General features: G+C 38.8%; 1 protein-coding gene across 3 annotated transcripts in view; it reads left to right on the top strand.

The window, feature by feature from the left end:
* rras2 (RAS related 2) overlaps positions 1-25,450 on the top strand; it is a 78,046-nt gene extending 52,596 nt beyond the window's left edge. Inside the window, exons 1-6 of one of the 3 annotated variants that reach the window (XM_048607003.1) lie at positions 7,790-8,069; positions 8,175-8,262; positions 11,378-11,480; positions 12,202-12,310; positions 21,416-21,534; positions 23,896-25,450. In XM_048607003.1, coding sequence (XP_048462960.1) covers positions 11,413-11,480; positions 12,202-12,310; positions 21,416-21,534; positions 23,896-23,983 — 384 coding nt within the window. In that variant the 5' untranslated portion in view covers positions 7,790-8,069; positions 8,175-8,262; positions 11,378-11,412 and the 3' untranslated portion in view covers positions 23,984-25,450. Of the gene's footprint in view, positions 1-7,789; positions 8,070-8,174; positions 8,263-11,377; positions 11,481-12,201; positions 12,311-21,415; positions 21,535-23,895 lie in introns of those variants that run through there. The other 2 variants (XM_020519262.2, XM_048607005.1) reach the window with 2 other exon arrangements.
* The last annotated feature ends 584 nt before the right edge of the window (positions 25,451-26,034 follow it).

Here is a 26,034-nt window from a genome sequence, read left to right as displayed (position 1 = left end):
GGCCTAGACCCTTCTTCAGAAATGGGTCTAGGCCCGAAACGTCAGCCTTCCTGCTCCTCTGATGCTGCTTGGCCTGCTGTGTTCATCCAGTTCTCTACACCTTGTTATCTCAGATTCTCCAGCATCTGCAGTTCCTACTATCTCTGAAACAGTTTTATCAGCAGGCTTCTTTTTGTATATAATGTTCTTGCGAACCTGATACTTTTCTTTCACCTTCTACAAGTCATTTTTTTGGAGATGGTCGACAACAGAAAATCTGGCTTAATTTTTAAGATTGACAAATCAAGACGTGATTCACTTCAGATTGTTTCCTAAATCTGTTTGCAGTAAGTTGTTTTCTAGTAAATATTACTGTGACAGATCATTGTGTAATGGGCTTTGGTGGTGGAAGGGTCAGGGGTAGCTGAAGGTGAGGCGTCCTTTCTGTGGTTAATTTGTGAGCTTTGCTGAAATTGCACTCCAGAGGGAGCTGCCATGTTATGCTGTGAAATATTAGTCATTGCTTTTATTAGATTTGAATGGTGATATATATTTTGAGAATTCTTTTATATTAAAATTTGATAAATTAATCAGAATAATTCCAGTAGTTAGAAAACTCCTTTTGACCCTGTAAGTAGCGAGCATGTTGAACATACGAGTGAGTTGTAAGAATGAAGAGTGCTGTCTCTTTATTGTGAGCAGTTTGAGTCAAAGGAGTCAATTGCAATACATATGTAAACTTCTGACTCTGAATAATCAGACGCATGAGTATATTTTGTACATGCATATTAAGTCTGTGCCATACTGTAAATGTGGTTTTGCTGTACAGGATTCAAGATTTTTTTTGGTACGAGATTGCAATGATTGCATTTAAGATTCAAAATGTATTTTGGAATTTTGAGGCTTTACGAACACCTGGTAGTTTTATCAGCAGGCTTCTTTTTGTATAAAATGCAGTTTTACTTTTGGCAAGTTTAATCTATTTACAATAGACTAATAATTTTAACCTCGACTTTTGAACATTTTAAGGATTTTTGAGTATAGTATATTAACTGATTTGATGTAACCTGTATCATGCTTGTGCAGACCATACAAGAGACATTATTGAGAAGGCCACTTATTTAATCACAAGTTTTTTTTTACAACATTGACTTAAACCTTAGTTTATTTTGTTCCTACTTTTTCTTTATTCAATTACCTATACCTAGTTTAATAGTCTGTAAAGTATAAGAGTGAGATTAGTATTATTAATTTACACATTACTTTCTTTCAAACATTAGATTGTAAATTAGATAAAGTAAATGGTGGGAGGCTGCCTGACACGCACATTTGAAAATCATTCCCTGAAAATAGTGATTGTTCAATACCATTAGAACTTCCATAGTGGCGTTAGAGTTTTAAAACGTTGCAGGGCTGCCTAAAATGTTCCCCAAATCTGATGTTAAATAACATTGTTTTGGCTTATGGTAGCTGCTAAGTTGTGACTTCTAGATGTCTGTATCAAATTGGCATCAATAGACTTCCATTTCTTGGTCGCATGGATCACCTTGTAACACGAGCTGGTAAAGCGAATTGCATGTGGTCCCTGAACAGCATTCTTTTCAAAGTGACTTGCTGGCCGAGTAGGGCAACTGTATCATGAATCGTGAGCAACAGAATCACTGTTCATCAGTCTCTTGGCAGGTTTGTCAGTTGGTGATATTCTAACTTATTGAGGAAAAGTCAATTGATTTGAAAATGATAGTAAAATTTATGGCAGCTATTTTGCTGTCAATAAGCAATAGGACATTTTAAAAGCTAGCTTTTAAGTAGTGGTATACAGAATAGGGCACACATTCATGTTGTCCACCTTTTTTTGGTCTAACTGACTGTTCCCACCACCTCCTTTGATTAGAGCACTACTGTAGAGATTTGAGCTTGATATCAATCCTGAAGTATGGAAGTTCTTGTCCCGGAGTAACCATGGTTAGCAAAAATGAAGATTAGTTTAATACTTAACTCTTCGAGGAATGGTAAGTTACAAAGGTTAAATGCATGCCGGTCTGTCTTTCCCATGGATCCTGAGACTTGTGGGGCCACTCCCTTGTTTCCTATGTCTTGGTCTCTGGTCTCAATATCTCTTGAGATTTTAGCTTGGCCAGCATATGTCCAGCTGTCTTTCGCAGCTTTAACATTTCAGCTCCAGTGGATCCTTTTGCAACCCACAATTCCCTCCTCTACAAAATTGCAGAAGCTCCCTTGCGCATCCCCTTCTTTTTAGAAAGCTGTTTCCACAACAGACTGTAGGCTTTCCAAATGACTGTGTTGTACAGATTTTAGCTGACTGAATCACTAGTACTGGATATTTATGGCATTCCTCAATCTGAGACTTTTTTTGTCATATTGGATTGTTGTGACAGCCTGTTGACTGGCAATGTCCATGCAAGTACTATCTTCCTCCCAAGTGCTCCACTTCTAGTGCACTCCTCTGCCCCCAGCAAGTGTCCTGTGAAACGTACTACTCCTGGGCAAGTGTAAGATCCTCAGTTATTTTCGTACTGTTTTTGCGCAAAGCTTTTACAATATTGAGTTCAAGTCTGTGCTCCCAAGTCAACACAATTAACCAACTTCTAATCCAATGTTTACAGATTTTGTCCAATGTGTAGAGCATTCCTAACTTCCCTGCAACAGTTTTACTTTAACTTTCAGCATATGACCAGACACCCTGACAGAGCTGTTATCTTCTGTGACTGGCTTCCAGGTTGATTCAGATTGCAGGAGAGCTTCAAAAACAAGTTTCTGGAAAAGCTGAGCAGGTCTGGCAGCATCTGTGAAGGAAAAAAATCAGAGTTAGTGTTTCGGGTCTGATAACCCTTCCTCTGAGCTCTTGCGTTCTGAGGAGGGGTCACTGGACTCGATTTTTGTTTTTTTTTTCCTTCACAGATGCTGCCAGACTTGCTGAGCTTTTCCAGCATCTTCTGTTTTTGTTCCTGATTTACAGCATCCACAGTCCTTTCAGTTTTTATTTTTGCAGGAGAGTTTGTTGTCCATAAACGTTACCTTTGAATATTTTCTACTGACTATGTGCAGGACATGAATCGTCTATATAGAGGCAGCTACCAGCTGTTCTTGTAGTCCTCTCATTTTTCCATCAATATTTGTATATTGCCATTTTCCTTTTACAGCCCTCTGGCTAAAAGAATGGCCAATCAGTGTTGCGTTCTTGTCTTCTGTTCGTTGCTAATGGTCAACTCAGTGATCTCAAATGTGTCCCAACTACCATCTCCATTCACTCCTGTTTTTCCTAAAAATACATCATGGCATGTCAACTTAATAATAAATAATGTCTTTAATAACAGTTTGGACATGTTATGAGACCCTTTCGTGACGATCACATCCTGTGGTGGGACTTGAACTCTGACCTTCCTGCCTGTGGCAGGGACTCTACCATTTGTGACCCTTTCAAATTCAAGTTTTCTTAACAATATCCCAATACAATACTTGAAAATTGAGGCATATCATCACTAAGCTTATATACATTATAACTAAAAATAAACCTTATTGATTAAACAAATGAGGTGAAATCTGACAACTGTGTCCCTTCATCAGTTTAAGGTGTGCCTATTTCTAATGCCTTCTCACGCCTTAGAGATGGTTCCTTGTTTTGATGCTACAGCCTTAGCTGTAAATTTTTTTCTCCTTTTAAACCAGAAGAATGACAAGCTGCAGACTGCATTCTCCCTTTCTGGGTCACCGTGTCTGTCTCATATTATGATAGAGTAGACGTCGAAGATGATTCTACTGGTAGGATGGAATAGGATCTGAGGGTACAGCATCTGAGTGAAAGGATGACCCTTCAGAATTGGGATGACGAATTTATGCAGCTAGAGGGTGGTCAATCTGTGGATCTCGTTGCCACCGAAGTCTGTGGAGGCTAAGTCATTGAGTCTATTTAAGACAGCTCTTGATTAGTAAGGGAATCAAGGGTTGTGGGGAGAAGGCAGGATAATAGAGTTGAGAAATACATGATTGAATGGCGGAGTAGACTAGTAGGGCCAAATGGTCTAATTCTACTCCTGAATCTTATGGCCTTATGAACCATTGAAACTAGTTGACTGCCTCTGTTTGACACGCACAATGGTTGTCCCGTTTGTGTCGCTTACTGACTAATTTGTACTATTGTTTCAGGCTTGACACTTCAATGGAATAGGAGGCCGAAGTAGTTGATGTGATTCTTCAGACTTAGTCAAGAATAACAAACACCAAAATTGACACAATTTCATATTATCACCTCACATGGGATTCCTTCTATGCAGTCTGCATTGTTGGATCATCTGTCTTTTCCTGCTTCCCCATTGTCCTAACTAATCTCCACCATTAATATATCTGAATTGAGACAGTGATCACAAGATATGATCAACTAGCTGAGTTTATTTTTTTTTAAATTAACCTATTTTCAAAACAACCTGTTCAGAGATAGCATTACACACCTCTGGAGCAGATGGGACTTGAGCCTGGGTCTCTGCGTCCAGGGGTAGGGACACTATTGGGGTCTCACTAGCTGAGTTAGAACTCTGCACTTGAGATGGTACTCATGATATTAGTTAATAATATTACTAAGCCTAAAAAGCTCATTTTGCTTGCATGTCCAATATTTCTGAATTTAAGAAACTAATAGATTTGCCATTACTTGAAAAAAAGGGTCAAAGTATCATTAATTTTTGGAAATATTTCAGCAAGTATTTGGAATGACCTTAATGTCTTAAATGGGGGATTATATTCATGCATAAAATTGCTTTAATTGTGTTGCAAGTGTAGAGTTGTTTGAAGTATATGTTTTGTGCTTGCTCAAAGTAAGAGATGTTGCTGGAGAATGGAACTCTTATCAACTTAGGGTTCAGTATCTGCAATAAGAAATCTCAACAAGTCTGGTGTGACTCAACAAATGCATGTAGTTAAAGCTGCCTTTGCATTGCCAAAAATGTGCAGACACACTGCACCAACATAACATTTATTTTCTCTCTAACAAAAATGCTGTCATTTCATCATTTTAGTTCAAATTAGGAATGCTTTCTGTACAGTGTCCAATACCCACCTACTGTTGAAACTACCGTGGATTAAGACTCTGTTTTCAGTGTTTAAAGTAGGCACTTGCAGCGATCATTTCAGTTTAGGCTGAAATTTTTTTCTTCATTCATGGGATGTGGGCATCACTGACTGGATTTACTGACCAGAGTCTAGTTAAGAGTCAACCACTTTGCTGTGAGTCTGAAGTCATACGTGGAATAGAATCCCTACAGTGTGGAACCAGGTCATTTGGCCCATCAAGCCCACACTGATCCTCCAAAGTGCATCCCACCCAGACCCACACCCCTACTGTATAAGGGTGGCAGATTTCCTTCCCTAACCTAGAACAGTTTTCCTTGACAATTTGCAATGGTTTCATCATTAAACTCTTATTTCCAGATTATTGTTGAATTCCGATTTCATCATCTGCTCTAGTGGCATTCAAACCCAGGTCCCAAGAACATTATCTGGTTCCCTAGATTAGTAGTCTAGTGATAATACTACTAGGCCATCGCCTATCCCTGCATTGAGTCCAGATCTCAGTGGTACCAGTATATAGGCACTGTACTGTTTAGTTCCCAAAAATATTCATTTACAGATCTTTCAAAAGATATTACACCATAAGCATGTGTGTAAGCAGCACACTAGTGGTTGGGGGAGTATGGCATTTCCAACATATGATAGCTGCAGCTCAGTTAGTTGTTCACGCAGAGACTGGTGAGCTGAGTTGCGCGTGAAAGATGTTTGGGCATCTCTGACAATGAATGAAAGCCCATAAATTTTCATCGTAAGAATTCATTTAATAAAATGAGCTTTAACCAGAAATTTCCTTTCTTATTACTGATTTCATTTAAGTATGTTTTCTTGGACGTGTAGGTTGGCTTATCAGATTTTCTTAGCATAGAGTTGCTATCGGTTGTGTAAAATCATTCTAGTGAATAGACATCCCAGTCATTATGTGAAATGGGGTCTATCAGGAGAAGGTCCATGGCAAATCTGGAGAGAGGGAAAGAATATTGACCCTCTTGTACTCTTGGGTAATTCGGGTTTCCTTTTTTTTTTAAACATTCTATTCGTGGAATGTGGGGTGCCGCTGGCTGGGGCAGCATTTGTTGACCATCCCTAATTGCTTTTGAAGAGCCACTGTCTTTAACTGCTGCACCCACAGTGCCATTATGCAGTAAGTTCCAGGATTTTGACGAAATGACACTGAAGAAAGAGCAATGTATTTCCCAGTCAGGATGGTGTGCTGCTTGGAAAGGAACTTGCAGTAGGTGTTATTTCCATGTATGTAGACATTATCTTTCTAGGTGGTAAAGGTTGCATGTTTGGAAGGTGCTGACCTTGAAATGGGAGAAAATATTATCAATGAATGCTTCCTTTGACTTGGAGCTTCTATTATTTAAAAGTTAATTTAATTTTTATTTGTTCATAGTGTATCTAAATTACAGCAATTTTGTGAAGCCTGAATCTAAATTACAATTTAAGTTTAAAATGTGACAAAATGATAAAACCATGTAGGGCATAAGAAGAAAAATAACAACATGCTTTTACAGCTGGATGGCTGATAGTTGCAAAGAGTAATGCTTTTTGCTCATGTTGAGGATGTGTTGCTGCTGGTATGCCATAAATGTTAGTAATGCCTCCACTTTTTTGTTGCGGGGCCAAGATACAATTTGGGGTTTGTGCCTAAGGAATATGATGTTGGAGTTTTCTTAATAGTACAAAGTTAGAAGCTTAACAAACTGCAAAGATGCATATATGACTTTTGGACTAGTCAGGTGATGGACAGAATTTGGTGTGGACAATTGTGATGACCTGTAGTTAGAGAAAGAAAGACTTGCATATAAATAGTGCTTATAACAACCATTGTACATCTCAAAGGATTTCACAGCCACTTAAATAATTTTGAAGTGAAGTCAACTGTTGTAAAATGAAAAATGTAAATAATTTGCACACTACTACTCCAATGATAGCAACGTGATAATGTCTAGATAATTTGTTTGTGATATTGAAATGCAGAATAAATATTGATCAGGACATTTGGGAATAACCCTCCTTTTATTTGAAAATAAGGTGTCTTCACGAGGGACAGCAAATCTCTGTTTAATATGCCATCTGAAAGAGGGCACCTCTGATGGTGCAGCACCCACTCAGTACTGTGAGTACAGAGTGGAAGCCTTGATTTTCATGTTAAATCCTTGGAGTGGAACTTAACTGCAATAAATCAAAACTGAAATTCTGGTGGAGTACTGAAGGGAGTGTTACGCTGTTGGGGGCCTTGTCTTTCAGATGAGCATGTAAAGGGAAACCCTGTCTACCTTCTGCAGTGGAAGTAAAAGATCTCATAGCACTATTTTGAAAAGCAGGGAAGTTATGCCCAATGTTCTGACAATATTTATCCCTCAATCAATGTCGCAAAAACTGATTATTTGATCATTGTCATATGGTACTTGTGGGAGTTTATGGACATAACTGCTACTGCATTTCCTATATTAGGATAGAAACTAATATTTCAAAATCACTTTGGTTGTAAAACTTTGGGACACCTTATGGTCACAAAAGGCACTACAACATAGAAATGTTAAGTCCCTTATTGAGGTTGGGAAAGCAAAGAAGATTTCATTTCCTATCCATAAGTTATGATTTATTGTTTGAAATTTGGCATTTTTGTACTGATGAGCACTTGTTATAGCAACTTGTCTTTTTCAATAATATGTAATTTAATTTATATTTAATGCAAGTCAGTAATGTTTGGAGTAGTTTTGACATGAAGAGTTTTGATTTTAAAATTTCCGCTGATAGAAAAAAACAGGTTGAGAGATTTGATATGCATGATAGGCATGAAGTTGATCTATTTAATGGGGATTTGGTTGAGGTGAGCACTTGAATTTTTGCTGTTGGAAAGAGGCAGATTTTGTGGAATTAATGAATGAGAGGGAAAATGATAGAGTTGCAACTCTTGAAAAGGTAGTACAGATTAAAGAGCTGACTTCTGTGCTGGATCATTCTGCAATCTATTTCGCTGAATAGTGCCTCAAATTGTAAGTATGTACAATTCTCTACCAATGAACATAAAATTGTACTAAAAGGGGGGGGAAAATTGACTTTTGAAGAAATACTTTTCTAATCTTATTACTGCTTTACAGTCTTACTTTGTAACAGATTATGACCCAACAATTGAAGATTCCTATACCAAGCAATGTGTTATTGATGACAGAGCAGCAAGATTGGATAGTAAGTAATCTGAATCCGATTAGCCACGTGCATGTAAATGCTTTCATGTTTTTTTGGGCAGACTGTGATATGGGCATCCTTGTACAAGGTTGCATGATCCATAAATTTAAACCATGCTTGAATGATTATTTGGAAACCGTAGGCTGGATTTTCCAAGCAGTTGTTCCCGTCCCTTCTCCTTTACAGAAGGAGAGAGCTCTGCATCTCTGAGAAGAGATGCAGATTGTGGCTTCTTCGGACATGTGGAGCCATAGTTACATTCTGACAGGTCTTTCATAGTGCAGTGCTGTTGGACAAGGCAACCTATGCTCCTAAGCAGTCAGTTGTTGTAATCTGGAATTTCAAGGTCCGGAATTGAAGGCAATCGATTTGCTTGCTGCTGGCAAATGATAAGTTGAAAAAAAGGTGGGTGTGTGGGGGGTTTGCAAAGTGTCATGGGGGCCTGGTGCATTGCGCACTGTTTAGGGTAGATTCAGGAGAAGGGGGCTGTTGGGTTTGGGGTGGATGAGTGGTGGAGGTGGGGCAAGTGTGCTTAGAGGGCATGGGGGTGTGGATGAAGAGGGGCAGGTCAGATCTGATCTGGGCAAATGTAAATAGTTTGGGAAATGTAGTTAGGCAGTATGGGGTAAATATTGGGCCATTAGAATCAGTATCAGGAGTTGGACCGTGTATTTTAAGTGCAACTTTTCTTGAGTAACTATTCATTCAATTTCATCAGAACCCACTGAATTCTCCAATTTAAATGGAGACTTTTGGAGGGTTTCAGGCATAGGGTAATTGCCCAGGGGAATCTTCAACTTCCCCTGTGTCTTCTACACTGGCAATTCCACAGAGCCCAAATGTGCAACTTCCAAGGAATGAATTGTCTGGCCATTGGAAAATCCATATCCAAGTTTTCTGTTACACTATACTGCGTGTAGTTTGCATCCTTTTTAGATTAGAGAGTCTGTTTTAGAATGAAAAATAGGATTGTGTTGACTCCAACTTAGATGCCAACTATGTGTTTGTGCTAACTGTAACGTAGCTAATTTTATACTGTTGAGAGGAACAATCTGCTTATCCATGTTAGAATCTTCATAATAAGTGTGACGGTATGAAATAATTGAGACACTAATTAAATTTCACTAAAATATTTTTGATTTGTGATGTGTTAAAGGCAAACTTGATGGTCATAAAGTCATAGAAGTCTGTAGCCCAGGAGAAAAGACCCTTCAGTCCATTATGCCCTTACTGGTCAAAAGCAGCCACCTAACTATTCTGAACCCATCCTTTAGTACTTGGTTCATAGCCTTGTGTGCCTTGGCAAGTGTACAGTTAAATATTTCTTAAATATAATGAGGGTTTTTGTCTCTACCTTCCTTACAGGCAGAGAATTCCAGATTCTCACCACCTGAAGATGCTTTTCTCCTCTCATCTCCTCTAAACCTGCCACCTCTTACCTTAAATCTATGCCCCCTTCATCAAGCAGAAAATCTTGTCCTCGTCTACTATCTTATGCCTCTCATAAATTCCATACATCTCAATCATATCCCCCCTCAATCTCCTGTGCTCTAAAGAGAACAACTCCAACCTGTCCAATTTCTTTTCATAACTCAAACAGCCAGAGTAACTTGCTGGTAAATCTCCTCTGCAAGGTCTCCAGTGCTATCACAACCCTCCTAATGATATGGATTCCAGAACTAATACACAGTACTGTAGCTGCGACCTGAACAATGTTTTATACTGTTCCAGCATAACCTCCCTGCTTTCAGACTTTATGCCTCAACTAATAAAGGCAAATACCCCATACATCATCTTAACCACTTTATCCACCTTACTGGTACCTTATCTTGCTGATCCTTGGCGCTTTCCAGGGCCCTCCCGTTCATCATGTATTTCTTCGCCACCTCATTTTCCACTTGGGGACCCTGCCAGCCCTCCAGACTCAATATGGAGTTCAATAATTTTAGGGCCTAAACTCTTCCCTGTCCTCGCCCCCTACCCCACACACCAGGCTTTGTTATCACATAGCCTGCCATTACACACGACCTATTGTTAGCCACTAACAGTCTCCATTAACAGCTATTCACCCTCCGAGCCAGATCTTTATCAACTCCTTTGTCTATCAAACTGCTTTTCTCTGACTTTGGGCTCTATCCTGTCGTTTACTCCCTGCCGCATTCCCCTCCCTGTTTTCTGCATATAAACCAATGTTTTCCCAGCTACCATCAGTTCTGAGGAAGGGTCACTGGACCCAACATGTTAACTCTGATTTTTTTTCTTCACAGATACTGTCAGACCTGCTGAGCTTTTCCAGAAACTTCTGTTTTTGTTCCTGATTTACAGCATCCGCAGTTCTTTCGGTTTTTATTTCTTTGCCTTGTTTGTTCTGTCTAAGTGCAACATCTAATTTATCAGGATTGAATTCCATTTACCACTGATCAGCCTCTTCCCAGATGTTGCTGGGGTGGTAAACAGTTATCATCTGTGAATTTAGTGAGCAACTCTCAAGTCTAAATCCTTTACATAAACCACAAACATCAACAATGACACCAGTGTTGCGATAAGAATTTAATCAACTGGTCTGCAGCATGCTGTTGATTTCAAATAATGGGCAAAACCAAAGAGCAATTGACTTTCAATTAATTTTGCCTGCATTTACTTTACTCACCGAATAGTTGATGATCCAAAAAAATCAAAAGAAGGTAATTTAGTATATCAGGCTAAAGGTTAGTTCAATTTCCGCACATCTTAGAAATCCAAAAGAATCTGATTTGGTAACGGTTAATGAGTTCAGATAAGTAACTGCAGGACAGCTTTTTGAAAAAAAAAAGTGAAACCTGGCTGTGAAGATGGTTATGTAATTATAAAATTATCTGCTATTTTCCCAACATGTACCTGCCCTTCTGCACAGCCCTGAAATCTGAGTGCTTATGATTTTTCAAGTTGACTTTTGCATTCTAACATCCTTGTTGATGTAGATGAAATTATTTCTAATCCAAGTACTGTCAATTCTTTTCATGAAAATGCAGTGGTTGATCATTTTGTGCAACGCACCTCTTTTCCTTAGACCATACAACAAAGCAGATTACAGAAAGTATCATTCATAACGTGGAGTTTTTATTTTGCCATCTAGTTTTAGACACAGCAGGACAAGAGGAGTTTGGAGCCATGCGTGAACAATATATGAGAACAGGGGAGGGTTTTCTGCTCGTCTTCTCTGTCACTGATAGAGGAAGGTATGCTTAAAAACATGACCCACGAGAAAGTTTGCAATGCTATATTTACTGTAGAGTGGAAAGTCTCATTTTCACTGTTCATAAATGACTGAGTTTTATGGTCAGTCAGCAGATGATTGACTTTTTGAGCTGTTAACTAACCTTTTAGGGTAATATAAGGATGGTTGTGAAGATCATGTTGCCTGTTTGACGCAATGTTAAAGATGTCATCTCATTGCCTGAAAACGCATTTGGAACAGGAGGGGGAGAATTCAATTGTCATGTCTGACTAAAGAACGAACAGCTTGGGTAGACGGAGGAACAATGTGCTGCTGAGAGAGTTTTGAGGAGTTGGGGCCCAAATTAAAATTACGATGAATTACTTGATTCAGATGGTGATCAGTGATTTCAAAGGATTTACGAGTGAAGTGTTTTGGTTAATTTGTTATACAACGATATTGCATTGGATGTGATGCCCACAGTCTATAATTTTCTTTGCAAACATTTGCTCATCTATATGAATCAGACATGAAATGTGTAACTTTTATTAAATCATTGTTTGGTAATTGGTAAGAATTCTTGGTGTTAATTTTTAGTTTATTCATTACATTTTTTATTGGACCCAAATTATGGTTATGAAGCTAAACATAGGTCATGTTTAACTGTTCGGTTGAGTGAATTAAAACTTTGTATGGTAAGGGCACACTTTTTAAAAGTTGTGCAATTTTCTTTTCATTTACAGCTTTGAAGAAATTTACAAGTTCCAAAGACAAATCCTTCGAGTAAAAGATCGCGATGAATTCCCTATGATCCTTGTTGGTAACAAAGCTGACCTGGAGCATCAAAGGCAGGTGAGCACTGAAGTGACGTTTTTGAACTTTTACTGCCTCTGTTCAAATGAAAGTTCAGCAGTTCCTTGGGTTATTGATTTTAATGTTTTGATTCATGTGTGGCTCCCTGATGTGTCCTGAAATGTCAGAATGAATACAGCCTATTTTTGTTTAAAATAGCAAATCCTTTTGTCAAAAAGAATTATAAATGCACCTTTTTACAAGAACCATCTTAAATGTTGAACTTTGTTTGATCATAGTAACTAAAATATTTTTTGAGAATGTTGAAGTATTTGTGTTAACTTTCTCTAACTCCATACAGAACATATGTGATATATTTATTATCAGAACCAAATTTATGGGATCTAGGTCTTCATAAATTGAATGGTGGAGTGCAAAATCGGTTGAAGTTATGCTGAACCTTTAGATCAGGCTACAATTAGATTCTTGTGTCCAGCTCTGGTTGCATAATTGAAGAAGAATGTAAGCATTCTGGAGAGGGTACAGAGATTTACTTCCGGATATTTCCAGGAGTGAGGGATGGTAGCTGCAAGGAAGAATTGGACAAGCTAGGGTTGGTGCCCTTGGACCGAAAGAGGTTTTAATGGAGATTTGGTAGAGTTGTACTAACTTGTGAGAGACTTAAGTAAGACAGACAAGGAAAAGATGTTCCCATCATGCGATGGTCCAAAGCTCTGGGATGTATTGTCTTAAAGTTTTGTGCAAGAGATGCAGTGGGGAATAAGAGCAAAAGCAGTTTATGCAGTCAGTGGCATTGACATGGAACATTCTGCCTATGAAGGTGGTTAAACCAGAGATGATTTCAAAAGAAATTGGATTTCTTGGAATCTCCTATTCTGTTTTCAGTCCTAGGCAGTTAAATGACTTGCCCTGATGCTATGCTTTTTTTTTCCTAATTTGTGGGAGAGTTCCATGATATTTTATTGAAAGACGGCTTGGAAAACTTGTGTTGTCAATAGCTGAAAATAACTGTGCAGAAAATAACTTTGTACTGGACTACTGATTGAAAGCTTTTGTTGGTGTTTGTTAGTCTAAATTATAGTTTTAGACTTCCTATCTCTGTCAACAATGAGGAAAATTTAGAATGGTAAAGTTTTAAATGCGTGCTTCTAAACACACATGAAGCATTAACAATATATATGCTTTGCCAGTATGTATGTCTTGAGGGATTTTTTTTGGATTTGATGTGTTCAGCTTGTAATGACGTTTTGGTCTTTTTTTTTGCAGCCCCTACCTATCTTTTGCCCTGCTATGTTTCCCATGTGCTCACAGCAGTGTTTAATTTTAAGTCTGTAATTATTGTTGTAAAATGTCTGGTTTTTGGCCATGATGTCATGTAATTGAGCAGTGGGAGTGACATGTAAGTTTTTAAAATAATAAGGGATGAAAATTTATTTGCAAAAGCAGAAAATGCTGGCACCATCTATGGAGAAACACAATATTTCAGGTACATGTCCTTTCATAAGAACTACTAGTGTGTTTATTTTGATGTAATTTGATTTCATGAGGACATCTCTATGTTGATTCTTTTTGTGACTGACATCGTTCATAATAATGCAACTGATCAAATCTCTGTAAACTCAAATAAAGAGTATACAACAGGGTAGAAGTCCTAATGAAAGCAAATGACTTGTGTATGTTCCTAACAATCTAGATTGGATGAAGTAATTGACTTGTTTTGGTGTGACCTGAATTGATCAACTGATGAGGAAGCCTGTGTGAAAACAATTACTTTATGCGATGTTAATTTGAACCTCTTGCAGTCTCGAATAGTAGTTGATTTTCTTTGTTCATTTCCATTTGCACTGTAAGCTGTGCTTTTAGCTTGCTGCACATTTCAAGGAGAAGAGCATGATGCCACGGTTGAAATCATTGTCAAAAATAAAATCGAAGTCTTGTGTTTCTGAAACTAATCAGAGATAAAATTACTCAGTTCAAAATTACATGACATTTAGTTTGAAAACCTTTGCTATTGATGGGCAAAATTTTAAAACTTAATTTTAAAATTGACCAAAGACCCTTTCCAGACATTTACAGTGACACACTATATTTTTGAGACTGAAATTTACCCGTCAAGGTCAATATTTGGCATCTTTCTGATCAAGATCTGTACCGAGAAACACCCTTTTGGTTGTCTTTAAGATGTTAGGTTTTAACCTAAGGTAGAGTTTCTTGAATGCTGGCAAAAGTGGTAAATGTTGCTGTTATTTTTAAAGTTCTCGGTTCCTGATGCTGCCTCCATGGAGCTGTTTCTGTGGGAACCAGTTGTTACTTTCTTGCAAAGAGGAATGGAAACGGCAGCTTTCCTATCAGTAATTTGCCAAGAGCTTTTGGAACCTCCATTGACATAATGGTTCCAGTGTGAATTTCTAAGAGGTTTGTTTGGATAGATCTGTTCTGTGATGGCCCATGTATCAATGCCAAGTAGTTCACATTTGTTAGTGTATTCCTGTGATTGTAATATATTTCAGTGGATGTCTGCATTATAAGGAGATTACATTGTGCCATCTCCTCCCAAATTCAGCCCCACCTCCCATTTGTTCTTTCACTTCCACCTTGAGATGATGTTGTAATGTTAAGCAGTTTGCCTAGTCTCAGTTCAAAAATGATACCAGTTCTAACCAGATGAATGTTTTAAATTCAGACCTTGAAAAATAAATGGGTATATCCTTCTGAGGGCTGTGAGTTTTAGAATATGCAGTGTATCTTATTTGTTTTACCGTTAGGATGAATGACATTTAATTAGGTTTAAATAAAATCAATGAATTGAGTTTTTAATATCAGTATTTAAATTTTACATCTCGCATTATGACCACACTATGCAACTGGAACAAACAACATTCTGTGTTGCTGCTTTGTATACTTGCTGAAGATACGCTGCTGGGATCCAGTTCAATGAGCATCTGTTGGTCTTTTGTATCTCTACAAGTGGTTGTTGGTTATTTGAGTCTAGAATGGATGTCAGGAGAAGTCACAGCTATACTAGTTTTGTTCTTATTAGCCATCTACACCAGTATCCCCACATCGACATCTGAAATAAAGACCACTGGGTGGCAATCCGTTGTAACAATCCCTGCTGTCTTTCGACCTGAATTAAATTTCAGAAGGAATGCTCATGCCATTTTGCTTTGTTCTTGGGATATGATTAGCACTGGCATTGACTGTGCAACAAATGGCAGTTAGATAGTGACCTAGAAAAATGTCCCATGTTATAATACTTTTAATTTGGATTCCTTTTCCTATAAAACTATTGTGAGAGTTGGCCAAACATTTGGTCCAAAATGTGCATTCTTTTTTAAAGAAAATCTTGAAGGAAGAGCAAGAAGGAGTTTGACAGGATGTAAATTGAATGCTTGAGTGCGTTGTCACTGTGTCTGAGTATGGGGAATGCTTAGGACATATTCAGAGGAACAGTTCTAAGGTGGCTGGAGAAAGCTGTAAAGTTGGAGGGGGACAAAGCCATGAGCATCAGCAAGGGCAGTTATAGACTTGTGGGATATAATTTATGAATAACAGTTTTGGACAAGGTGAAGTTTGCAGAGCATGGAGAAAAGGCCATTTAGGAAAACATTGTTTACGTAGAATGGATAGCAGAGAACTAAATTGTCAGCTCCCCCATTTGCCCCAGAGATGGAGCAATGAGTAAAAGGAGACATCAGCCATTCAGTCCAACTAGTTCAATGCTCCACTCCTCTAAATCGATCAGCATAACTTTCTATTCCCTTCCATCTCCTCATTCTCCAGCCTTCCCTTAAATGGGCCGTTTGTCTCAACTAGTTCCTACAGGAACTAGCGGGTCAGAAAGCATCTGTGGAGAGGGAGGAAGCTAATGCTTTGATTCTAGATGACTCCTCATCGGAGTTCAAGTGAAGTGTGGAGGGTTTGGCATTATGTTATAGTTTGGGGTGAGGTTTGTGGCATACTGGTGGAGAAAAGATGCTAGTACAGAATAATTGATCGGAATGTGAAAATGGCAGAACAATGGTGTGTCAGACTTGAAAGAGCAGAGGGTCCCACTGGGGAGGACATGATAACTGAGAATGTAACATGTAAAGTTGAAAGAAAGGGAAGAAATAGGAGTTGGTTCACAATTTGAAAGTGTTAAATTCAATTTTAAGTCCCGAAGGCTGTAAAGTGTCTAGTCTGAAGTTAAATTTTGTTACTCAAGTTTGTATTGTTATTCACTGGAACACTGCAGCATGCCAAGGACAGACAAGTGGGCATGCAAGCAGGACGCTGTGTTAAAATGACCAGCTACGGGAAGGTCGGGGTCTTGCTTGTGCACAAACCGGAGGTGTTCTGCAAAGTGCTCACTCAGTCTGCATTTGGTTTCTCCGATGTAGAGTAGGCTACATTGGATGCAGTGAATACAATACACAAGACTGGAGGAGGTACAGGTGAAATGCTGCTTCACCTGGAAAGACTATTCAGGCTCTTGGATGGTGAGTAGGGAGGAGGTGAAGGGGCGGGTGTTGCACCTTCTGCAGTTACATAGGAAGGTGCTGTGGAGAGGAGGAGTGGTGTTGGTGGTTGTGGAATAGACTAGGGTGTCTTGGAGGAAATGATCCTTGCAAAATGCAGACGAGGGGAACATGTCTTTTGTGGCATTCTGCTGGAGTTGTCTGAAATGGTGGAGAATGATCCTTTGAACGTAGAGGCTGGTAGGATGAAAAGTGAGGACAGGGGAACCCAATCACACTTTTGAGAGTAATGGGAAGAGGCAAGGGCGGAAGCATGAGTGATACGTTGAATGCAGTTGAGGGCGCTGTCAGCCGCAGTGGGTGGGAAACCATGTCAGCAGCGCTGTTTTGGAAGATGGCATCATCCGAACAGATGTGTGATGTAGGTGAAGCATCTGGGAGAATGGGATGGAGTCCTTGCAGAACGTGGGGTGTGACGAGCTGTGGGGAAGGTAGCTATAAGGAGTCAGTGGCTTTGTAGTGGGTGGCAGTTGACAGTTTATTCCCCAAAGTGGAGACTGAGGTCAAGGAAAGGAAGGGAAGTGTCAGAAATGGGCGATGTGAAAGTTATAGAGGAGTGGAAATTTGAGGCAAAATGAACAAATTTTTCTAAGTTCCTGGTGGGAGCATGAAGTGGCACAGAAGCAGTTGCCAGTGTACCGAGAAAAGAGTTGTGGGAGGGGGCCAGTGTAGGACTGGAACAAGGATTGTTCCATGTACCCTATAAAAGAGGCAGGCATAACTAGGACCCATACGGGTGCCCATAGTCACTCCTTTCACTTGGCGCAAGCGAGAATGAATTCAAGAAGAAATTGCTCAGTGAGCGAACAAATTAAGCCAAGCAGAGAAGAGTGGTGGTAGATGGGGATTGGTCAGGGCTCTGGTCAAGGAAGTAGCTGAGAGCTCTCGGGTCATCCTGTTGGGGAATGGAGTTATGGAGGGATAGAACATCCATGGCAAACAGGCGACTTCTCTTTTATTTTGGGTACATCAACTGCTTTGGGGCCGCTTCAGGACCATCCCTGAAGAAGGGTAATATCCGAAACGATGACTGCTCCTTTCCTCCACATGCTGCCTGGCTTGCTGTGTTTTTCCAGCCTCTTATTTGTCTACCTTGGATTGCAGCATCTGCAGTTTTTTGTTTTGTTTTGTTTCTAAGGTAGAGATTATGGGTTTGGAAATTGTTGTTGAAACAGCTTGGGTGACTTACTGCAGTGCATCTTGTTGCTGGTACACACTGCTGCAGTTGTGTGTTGGTGAAGAAGACAGTCGGTCTGAGACACGGTGGATGGAATGTCAATTGAGCAGGCTGCTTTGTTCGAGGTGGTGCTAAACTGCTGGAGTGTTTTTGGAGGCGCACTCTTCAGACAAAGCGGGAATGTTCTATTACAGTTCTAATGTGTGCCTTGTAGGTGGTGGACAGGCATTGGGGTGATGAATTGAGTTAATTGCCACAGAATTCCTAGCCTGTGTCCTGCTTTTGTAGCAGCAGTACTTATGTCTAATCCAGTTAGGTTACTGGCTAACTGTAATCTCCCAGATGCTGATAGTGGAAGATTTATCAAAAGCAAGGCTATTAAATGTAAAGGGTATTGGTTGGATTTATTGATTACCTGGCACTGTATGGCATTCATGTTGCCGCTTGTCAGCCCAAGCCTAGATATTGTCCATATCTTGATGCACATGACACAGCTTTAGTATCTGAGGAGTCACCAAGTCAACAATTGTCAGTGGACTTTCCGTGTCTGAGCTTGTGAAGGAGGAAAGGAATATAGCTGAATTAGATCTCCTCTCAATCTTCTAAATACTAGTGTGTATAGGCCTAACCTGCTCAGTCTTTCCTCCATAAAACGAGCCTTTTGTCTCTTGAATTAATCTTGTGAACCTTCTCCAATGCAATTATATCCTTTCTAAAGCAAGGGGGCCAAAACTGTACGCAATACTTAAGATGTGGTCTTGTCAGCAGGGACTGTGTGGTACTCGCATCTGCAACTGGTTTATGGTTGCAGTCAACTCGTTTTGTCCCTGTATTTTTGGTTCTTTCACCACTTGCCAAAGACCCAGTCTATCAGCTGTAGGACTTGGTAAGCTCGATCAGTAATAGTGCCACCTGGTCAGTCTTTATGATGGATGGTGAAGTCCCCCATTCAGAGTACATTCTGCACTCTTGCTACCCTCATTGCAACCTCCCAAGCCTTGACTAACATGGGGAGAACTGATTCAACAACTGAAGGGTTTGAGGAGGTAGATGGTGGTGGTGATCATCAAGTTGCCAATTTTTGATCTAATTCCATGAGCTTTCATGGAGTCCAGATTCAATATTAAGGATTCCCACTGCAACTCCACCTCGGCTGTAAACCATTCTGCAACTATCTGTGATGGGCTAGTCCCGTCAGTGGGACAGACATACCCAGGAATGGTGATAGTGATACCTGGGATATTCTGTCCATCCATCTATCAGTCAGTCATGAGACTGAGAGACTGACTGTCAGACAGAATTTTTGCAATTTTGGCACAAGCCCCCAGATGTTCAGAAGGAGAACTTAATCGGATTGACAGGGCTTGGTTTACCATTGCAGGTTTTCTTCCCTAAATAACATGAATGATATTAGCATTGAATGTTAATCTTCCTTGTCTTTCAAATGGCAATTCTGCAGGTTTGTTAATGTCTCCTTGTAATTTGTTGCACTCCTTGGTGTTGACCAATACCATCAATTTTGTGTCATGTGCAAATTTGAACTTGTTGGTTCTAAAATCTTAAATTATCGATACTGCTTTCAGCATTGGTGCTATTCTACCTTTTATCACCCGACCATATTCATTTGACTGTTACGTTGCAACTTATTGAGATTTTCAGAAAGTCTTCAATAAATTGCATTTACTGCATTACTCTTTTCTTGGTCTTACCTCTTCAAACAAAACTTGTTAGTCATGTTGTAGTTATTTTTGAAATCTGTGCTGACCACTCATTATTGACTTTTTTGGATTTCTGTATGTTCCAATATCCTTGCGTTTAGTAGGATTCCATTAATTTTTTGACCAACAGTATTAAGCTATCTGTCTGTGGTTTCCTGATTTATAGTTTATCTTCCTTTTTTGTAATGTTTGCTATCTGCTAGTCTTCTAGCATGACATGTCTCTACAATAAATTATTTAAAAACATGATTTGGTGCCAATGCTGTCTCTTCCCTAGATTAGAGATTACTGGCATAGATGAGACAGATATGGAGTTTGTGTTGCAACCCAAAGATAGTGGCATAAGTCTTCCTAGTTTTTGACTGGAAGAAATTAAGGCTTATCCAAGCCTTTTGGGCAAGCATTCTGATAGTAGAGTAATGGGAGGGGATATGTCAGTGTTCTTCTGAAAACTGACCTCGCATATTTTGATAATGCAGCCACAGGACAACTTCTAAATAAAGAAACAGGAGCAAGGATGGATCTTTTATCAATGTTGGAGATAATAATATTGTGGGTGCAGAAACTTCTTATTTGTGGAGATGCTTTGCATGTATGAGGGTGAAATCAAGTAAGGACTGTTGCAATCAGACAGCAAGTAAGAAAACTGGAAGTGGATGATGCAGTTAACAATTGAAGAAGGAGAGGCCCAGATAGATGAAGGAAATTTTGTTTGTAACCACAGGGCTGGATATTTCCAAGCAGTGGCAATTGCATACAGATTGCCATTTCACTCTTTTTATTTTACATTAAGAAAGAGGTCCACATTTATGTCAGGAAATACCAATACATATCAAGATTAAACTAGGTTTTTATAAGTCTAGTTCTCAAGTATTTACTTAACTGCAGTGGAATCCTCTGTTTTAAATGGATACTTTCAGAGGGTTCCAGGTGTAGGGAAATTACCCAGCAGAATCTTCAATTTCCTAGGCAGTTCCTATGGACTGAGCTGCATCGGAGATTCTGCAGAGCCCCAGTGCTCAAATCGCATCTACGTTTCAGAAACGACTATCAGAAAATCTAAGTCATTGAAAATGCCGCTTATAACTATTGAAGCTTGTATAATGCTGCAATGCAAACCTGATGGGAAGGAAATGTGGTGGGAGAAGATTGTTATGAGGTAATAATTAACATTTTATTTGTATGCTACTTAACTTGGTAATTGTGATGCGTACAGGGTTTTCGTCATTTAGTTTATATAGTCAATAATCAGTTGGCATCCCTCAACTGAGGCAAAGAATTTTCTTTTGAAGTAGGGGAGCTTGTGGGGGGAGCTCACAGATTTAGACCAATTTAGATTTCCATGGGCAATGATTGGAATAGCCTTTTGTTCACCATATTGGACGACATGTTATTATTCCTTGTAAAAGCATCCTCCTTTCAAAACTTAAAATATCTGTAGTTTTCATAATTTCACCTTTTTAAACAAATGTTAAAAGAACAAATATTTCCGAACTCTCTCTCGTGAAATTTGAGTTATTGAAATTTTAACAACTTTTTACATGGTAAAGGCTGGCAAAGCAGTATTTTTCACCATGACTGGCTTGACTGAATTTTATTCCAGGATTTGGTTCCAAACTTGCTCAAATGGTTTCTTGCACCACCCTTCTCCAGTTTATTTTCTTAATGCAATTTGTGCAAAGTGCTTTATTAATGCTTGTAACTTTTTTTAAAAATTTTCACTCTACAGGTGACATCAGAAGAAGGGCAGCAACTTGCAAGGCAGCTCAAAGTAACATACATGGAGGCTTCAGCCAAAATTCGATTGAATGTAGACCAAGCTTTTCATGAACTAGTCCGAGTTATAAGGTGGGAATAGTTAGCTTCTGAGCTTATTATCTTTGTTTGGGAGTGATTGCTGTGAAGCTTCCAAAATTGAACTGGAAAGTAGAATTCTCCTTCAAATTTTCATGATCACAGGACTGAATTTTTATTTTAAAAATCTTGGATATAAAGCTGAGTACTCAGTTATTTCCTTGAATGGGAGGAATTTGTTGGAATTTACAAGTTCAGCAACAATGGAATTTGAAGGTTTTGTTTTCTTTTTTTCATTCACTGGATGAGGGCATCGCTAGCTAGGCAGCATTTATTGTCTGTTCTTAATTGCTCAGAGGACAGTTAAGAGTCACCACATTGCTGTGAGTCTGGAGTCACATGTAGGCCAGACCAGGTAAGGATGGCAGTTTCCTTTCCTAAAGGACATTTCACTCGATAAGGATCATTTTGATTTCATCAAATGATAAATTGCAGTGGTGGAAAGCATTGGGAGAATAAAGATTGATCATTGAGGGGTGAAAAAAATCTGCTTATTCAAACATTATCGGTTACTAACTTTTGTCTTTTTGTGTTGAACTTCTCAATTTTTAAGTGAAAAAGTTGATTATACTGAGAAGAATTCATCATCATTGACAGACAAGCTATGAATTTTAATGAATGACTTTCTGTTAACACTATGGTTCAATATACTTGACATCAGAAATTACATTTCTTGTCAAAAGTAGAAAGTGTTGCTGAAATAAAATTGTTTCAGGTAGAACTACCTAATTTGAGCAAACGGGGCCTTGTGGAGAGCACATCCATGTTATCAGGAGGCATGAGGATGATTGACTTACTGATAATGAAAGTCATTACCAGTACAGTTTTGCATAGCCTGTTGGGGATCACTGTGGACCAATCACAGCACAGGTAGCACCAAGATTGGGCCTGTAATAAACAGTAAAGAGAATGTGTTGCAACTCTGGGAGGAATGTGCTGGTAAATTGAACCGTTGTACTCTGCGCTGTACCAAAAATGTAAATGTTTTATTTAACCACCCAAATGGTCTTCCTTTTATTTTCTACTTTTTGTATCCTTTTCCAGGATAAAGGAAATGTGCACCAGGATTCTGGAGTTAACTCAAAAATAATTTGGTTATTGGAAGTAAAGGTTTCCTCATAGCGCACCTGTTAATGACTAAGCAGCATTGCAGAATAAATCTCAAGCTTACACATTCACACACAGATGACAACACAAATGAGAGATGATAGGGATTTAAAACAAAAAAAAGTTTTTAAAAAAAAAAAAGTGGGCCCAAGAGACCCCCACAGGTCTACAGAGAGAACCATAACTCCGGCATTTTGTAAGGCAATCTGCAGCACAGGGCCTCCTCCAAACTAGTTTGTTCAGCAATTAAAGTCCCACAACCCATATCTTATTTCCAAAGCTTTGTTTCCCTTTGTGAAGAAAAAGTAATTGACATTTTGTAAACAGTAGATGAACTAAAATTAACTTTTAACTCTTAGTTCCAAAAAGTCACATGGTACATCTTCTTCAGCCCAGAAATTGTCTAAACCCTTGCATCTCTTTCAGCTTCCTTCACACAGCTGTTTTTAAGGATTATATATTCATAACTAATAACAAAAGAACATAAATGGTGAAATTTAGTGAACTGAATTTGGAAGTGATAGATTCTTCCTTTCAAAGATACATAGAGGCAATATAAGCAAAATGGTACAATTTTAAATGTAGCTTGGAGCAGAGATATTTAGGGGTTTGCTTACACACATCTTTGACTATGTCAAATCAAATAGATGAGGCTTCGCAAGTAGAGTCCAAAAGTAGGAAGGTAATGCTGAACAGTTAGAAATTGCATCTTAGGCCTCAGCTGGTGTATTCTCTCAGTTTGGGCCATCACACTTCACCTAAGGTCTTTGAGAGGATGCAAAGAAACAGCAATAGGATGGTCCCAGAGATGAGGAACTTCACTTAGTGGAGAGACTGGAGAAGCTAGGGCTGGAGCAGAGTGGGCTAAGGCAAGATTGCATTTGTTTGAGTTATTTGATAGAGAAAATAAGGATGAACTGTTTCTACTGGTAGAATGGTTGATATACAGAGGAAAGAGGTTTAGGATAATTGACCAAAGATCCAGAGGGCAGATTAGAATCTTTTCTGGATTTCAAAATCCCATGGGGTATTGAAAACTGAACAGCAGTTTTCAAAATGCACTGTGTACTAGCAAAAAGTAAATTTGCAAGGCTGTGAACAGGAAGCGAGGGATTGGAACTAACTAACTAACTTGTTCTTTCTGTATGATTAGCCAACTGGTAATCTTTGCTGTGTAATACTGTTAAGCTGTGTTTTCGGGCAAAGAGAGAATAATTCACTCTTATTTTTTTCTCATCCTCCCTGCAGAAGATTTCAAGAGCAAGAATGTCCTCCTTCTCCAGAACCTTCGCAAAATGAGAAAGACAGTAGTGGCTGTCACTGTGTCCTATTTTGAGATGATGTTGCCTATACTCACCCAGATCTGCCAAACCACATGTTCCTATTTCTGCCTTCAAAATCATTTTGTGTGTCTATCAGTATTGCCTCTTTACCTGCATGCTTACTGTTTGGCCGCAGAGAGCCTTAGTCTGATGAAGAAATTTGCTGTGTAATGCTCTTGAGGAGCAGGGAAATTTGCCACTCTTTCCTCAAGATTCCAGGTTAAATTTTAAGGAAACAAACACTAAGACTGCTACTTAGTATGTTGCAGTTCTATTTGTGTCTCACAGTTCTATTTGTTTCAGGAATGATATTTCTACTAATTATGAAAGAAAATTTGGAATGTAAGTTGATTTGAGCTAATTTGCCTTGTGAAGTGTTTAAAATCCATGCTTACATGTCTCGTCCTAAGTGCCATTTAACTTCTTGTGCTATGGTTACATGCTAATCGGCTATTGTACATAAGGATCCTTTATTTCCAAAAAAAAAACGTATCAATTGATAATGAGGAAAGGGCAGCAACTAAGGGTGAACTGATTTTTTTTTTGCCCTGGATAACACACACAGAAATAAGCCTTAAACAGCACTTCATTGTTGGTAAGAGTCTGAGATTCATGTAATGCTGCAGTTTGTTCCAGTGGCCAAATCCAGTCAGTCTACTGTATTTATTTTAACAGTCCAGAGAGATTTTCAAGAAACAATGTGGCTAAGAACCTGTGATCTCACTGGATATGAACATTCTAGATTTTCTTTTTTATTATTTTAAAACAATTTCACATCATTGTTGAGGAGTTCCAAGTCTTTCTATTTGTCTTCCTTTGATGTGAGTGTATTTTGGGATAAGGGATTCAAAGTGCTAAATTGTAGTTGATTTTTCCTCATGTAATATAAAGAGATGGAATTGATCCTTCCATTGAAGATGATTAAATGTTTTGCTATATACTTTTATACATTATTTTCTTATCAAACTAGTTAACAAGTATTTTTATATGTTTGTAAACAAATATGCTTCCACAGCATAACTTGTGTATATGTAAAGATGAGTATTTAATTCTCACATTTCACTTTTAACTGACAATTATACGTATAATTTACAAAACTGTGGTAGTCATTTCCTAATGTCCTCATAGCAGCTGAATGTGTCCAGCTATATGTGGTCATGTGCCTGCAAAGTGTACCTACAGAGTTTTACAAGATTCTCCAGAATACTCTGACCAGGTATTACAAAGATGGATCTATTTCATAAGTGTGGAATTTGAGAAACTCCTGCTGATATTTTTTAGGTTTGACTGTGAATGGTCTCTGAGTACAAGTTCAGCAGATTTGTAACTTGGTTTGAGATTAGCTCTTTGAGCTGCATCACTGAAAGGTTGTACACAACTGTTCTGATACTGACCATAAATCAACTCCTTGAAGTTTGGTCTTACTATACCCTTGTATAGCTTCTGGTGCTAGAATAAAAGATGATTAATTTCGAAGAAGACCTATTATATTTGTCTCTCGTTTACTGTGACACTTTCTTCCTTCTGCTTGTGGATGTATTGCACTCAAAATTTATTTCTGGTCACTGTCTTGGTCTTTTGACCATCAACCAGAAGGTATGTTGGTGATTTTTCTTTTCTTCTGAAATGGATTGTTCTCATTATTATGCAGTGCACTGCCTAGAAGTCTGTTCCCAAAAGGTTGACTCTGCAATTTTTATTGGCCACAGGACATTTTTGCAAAACTTGTATGCGCTGAGTATTTAACCAAAGAGATGACGGGGCAGTATGAGAATCACAGGTGTTGCCGTTTTTGCAAAGAATAACTGTGTGGTATTTTAAAAAGTCAGCATGTTTCAGAAATGATACAAAGCTCCACATTCTGTTGGTAAGCACAGCATGTCGGATAGAATTCCCCATAAATAGGTGAATGGATAACAGGCTGGTTATGGGGAAGTTGGTTAACATTATGTTGAATTGAGCCATTGCAGATGTGTTGTAAAATTTGGCTGAGGGTGAGGTTTAACAAAAGTCTTTTGAGTTCTTTTCCTACTCCAGCTACATTTGTAAAATCTACTAGTATGAC

Source organism: Rhincodon typus, chromosome 17 (assembly GCF_021869965.1).
Source record: "Rhincodon typus isolate 14 chromosome 17, sRhiTyp1.1, whole genome shotgun sequence".
NCBI lineage: Eukaryota > Metazoa > Chordata > Chondrichthyes > Orectolobiformes > Rhincodontidae > Rhincodon > Rhincodon typus.
Note: the sequence above shows the minus strand (reverse complement) of the source record. Positions and strands in the feature narration are given on the sequence as shown.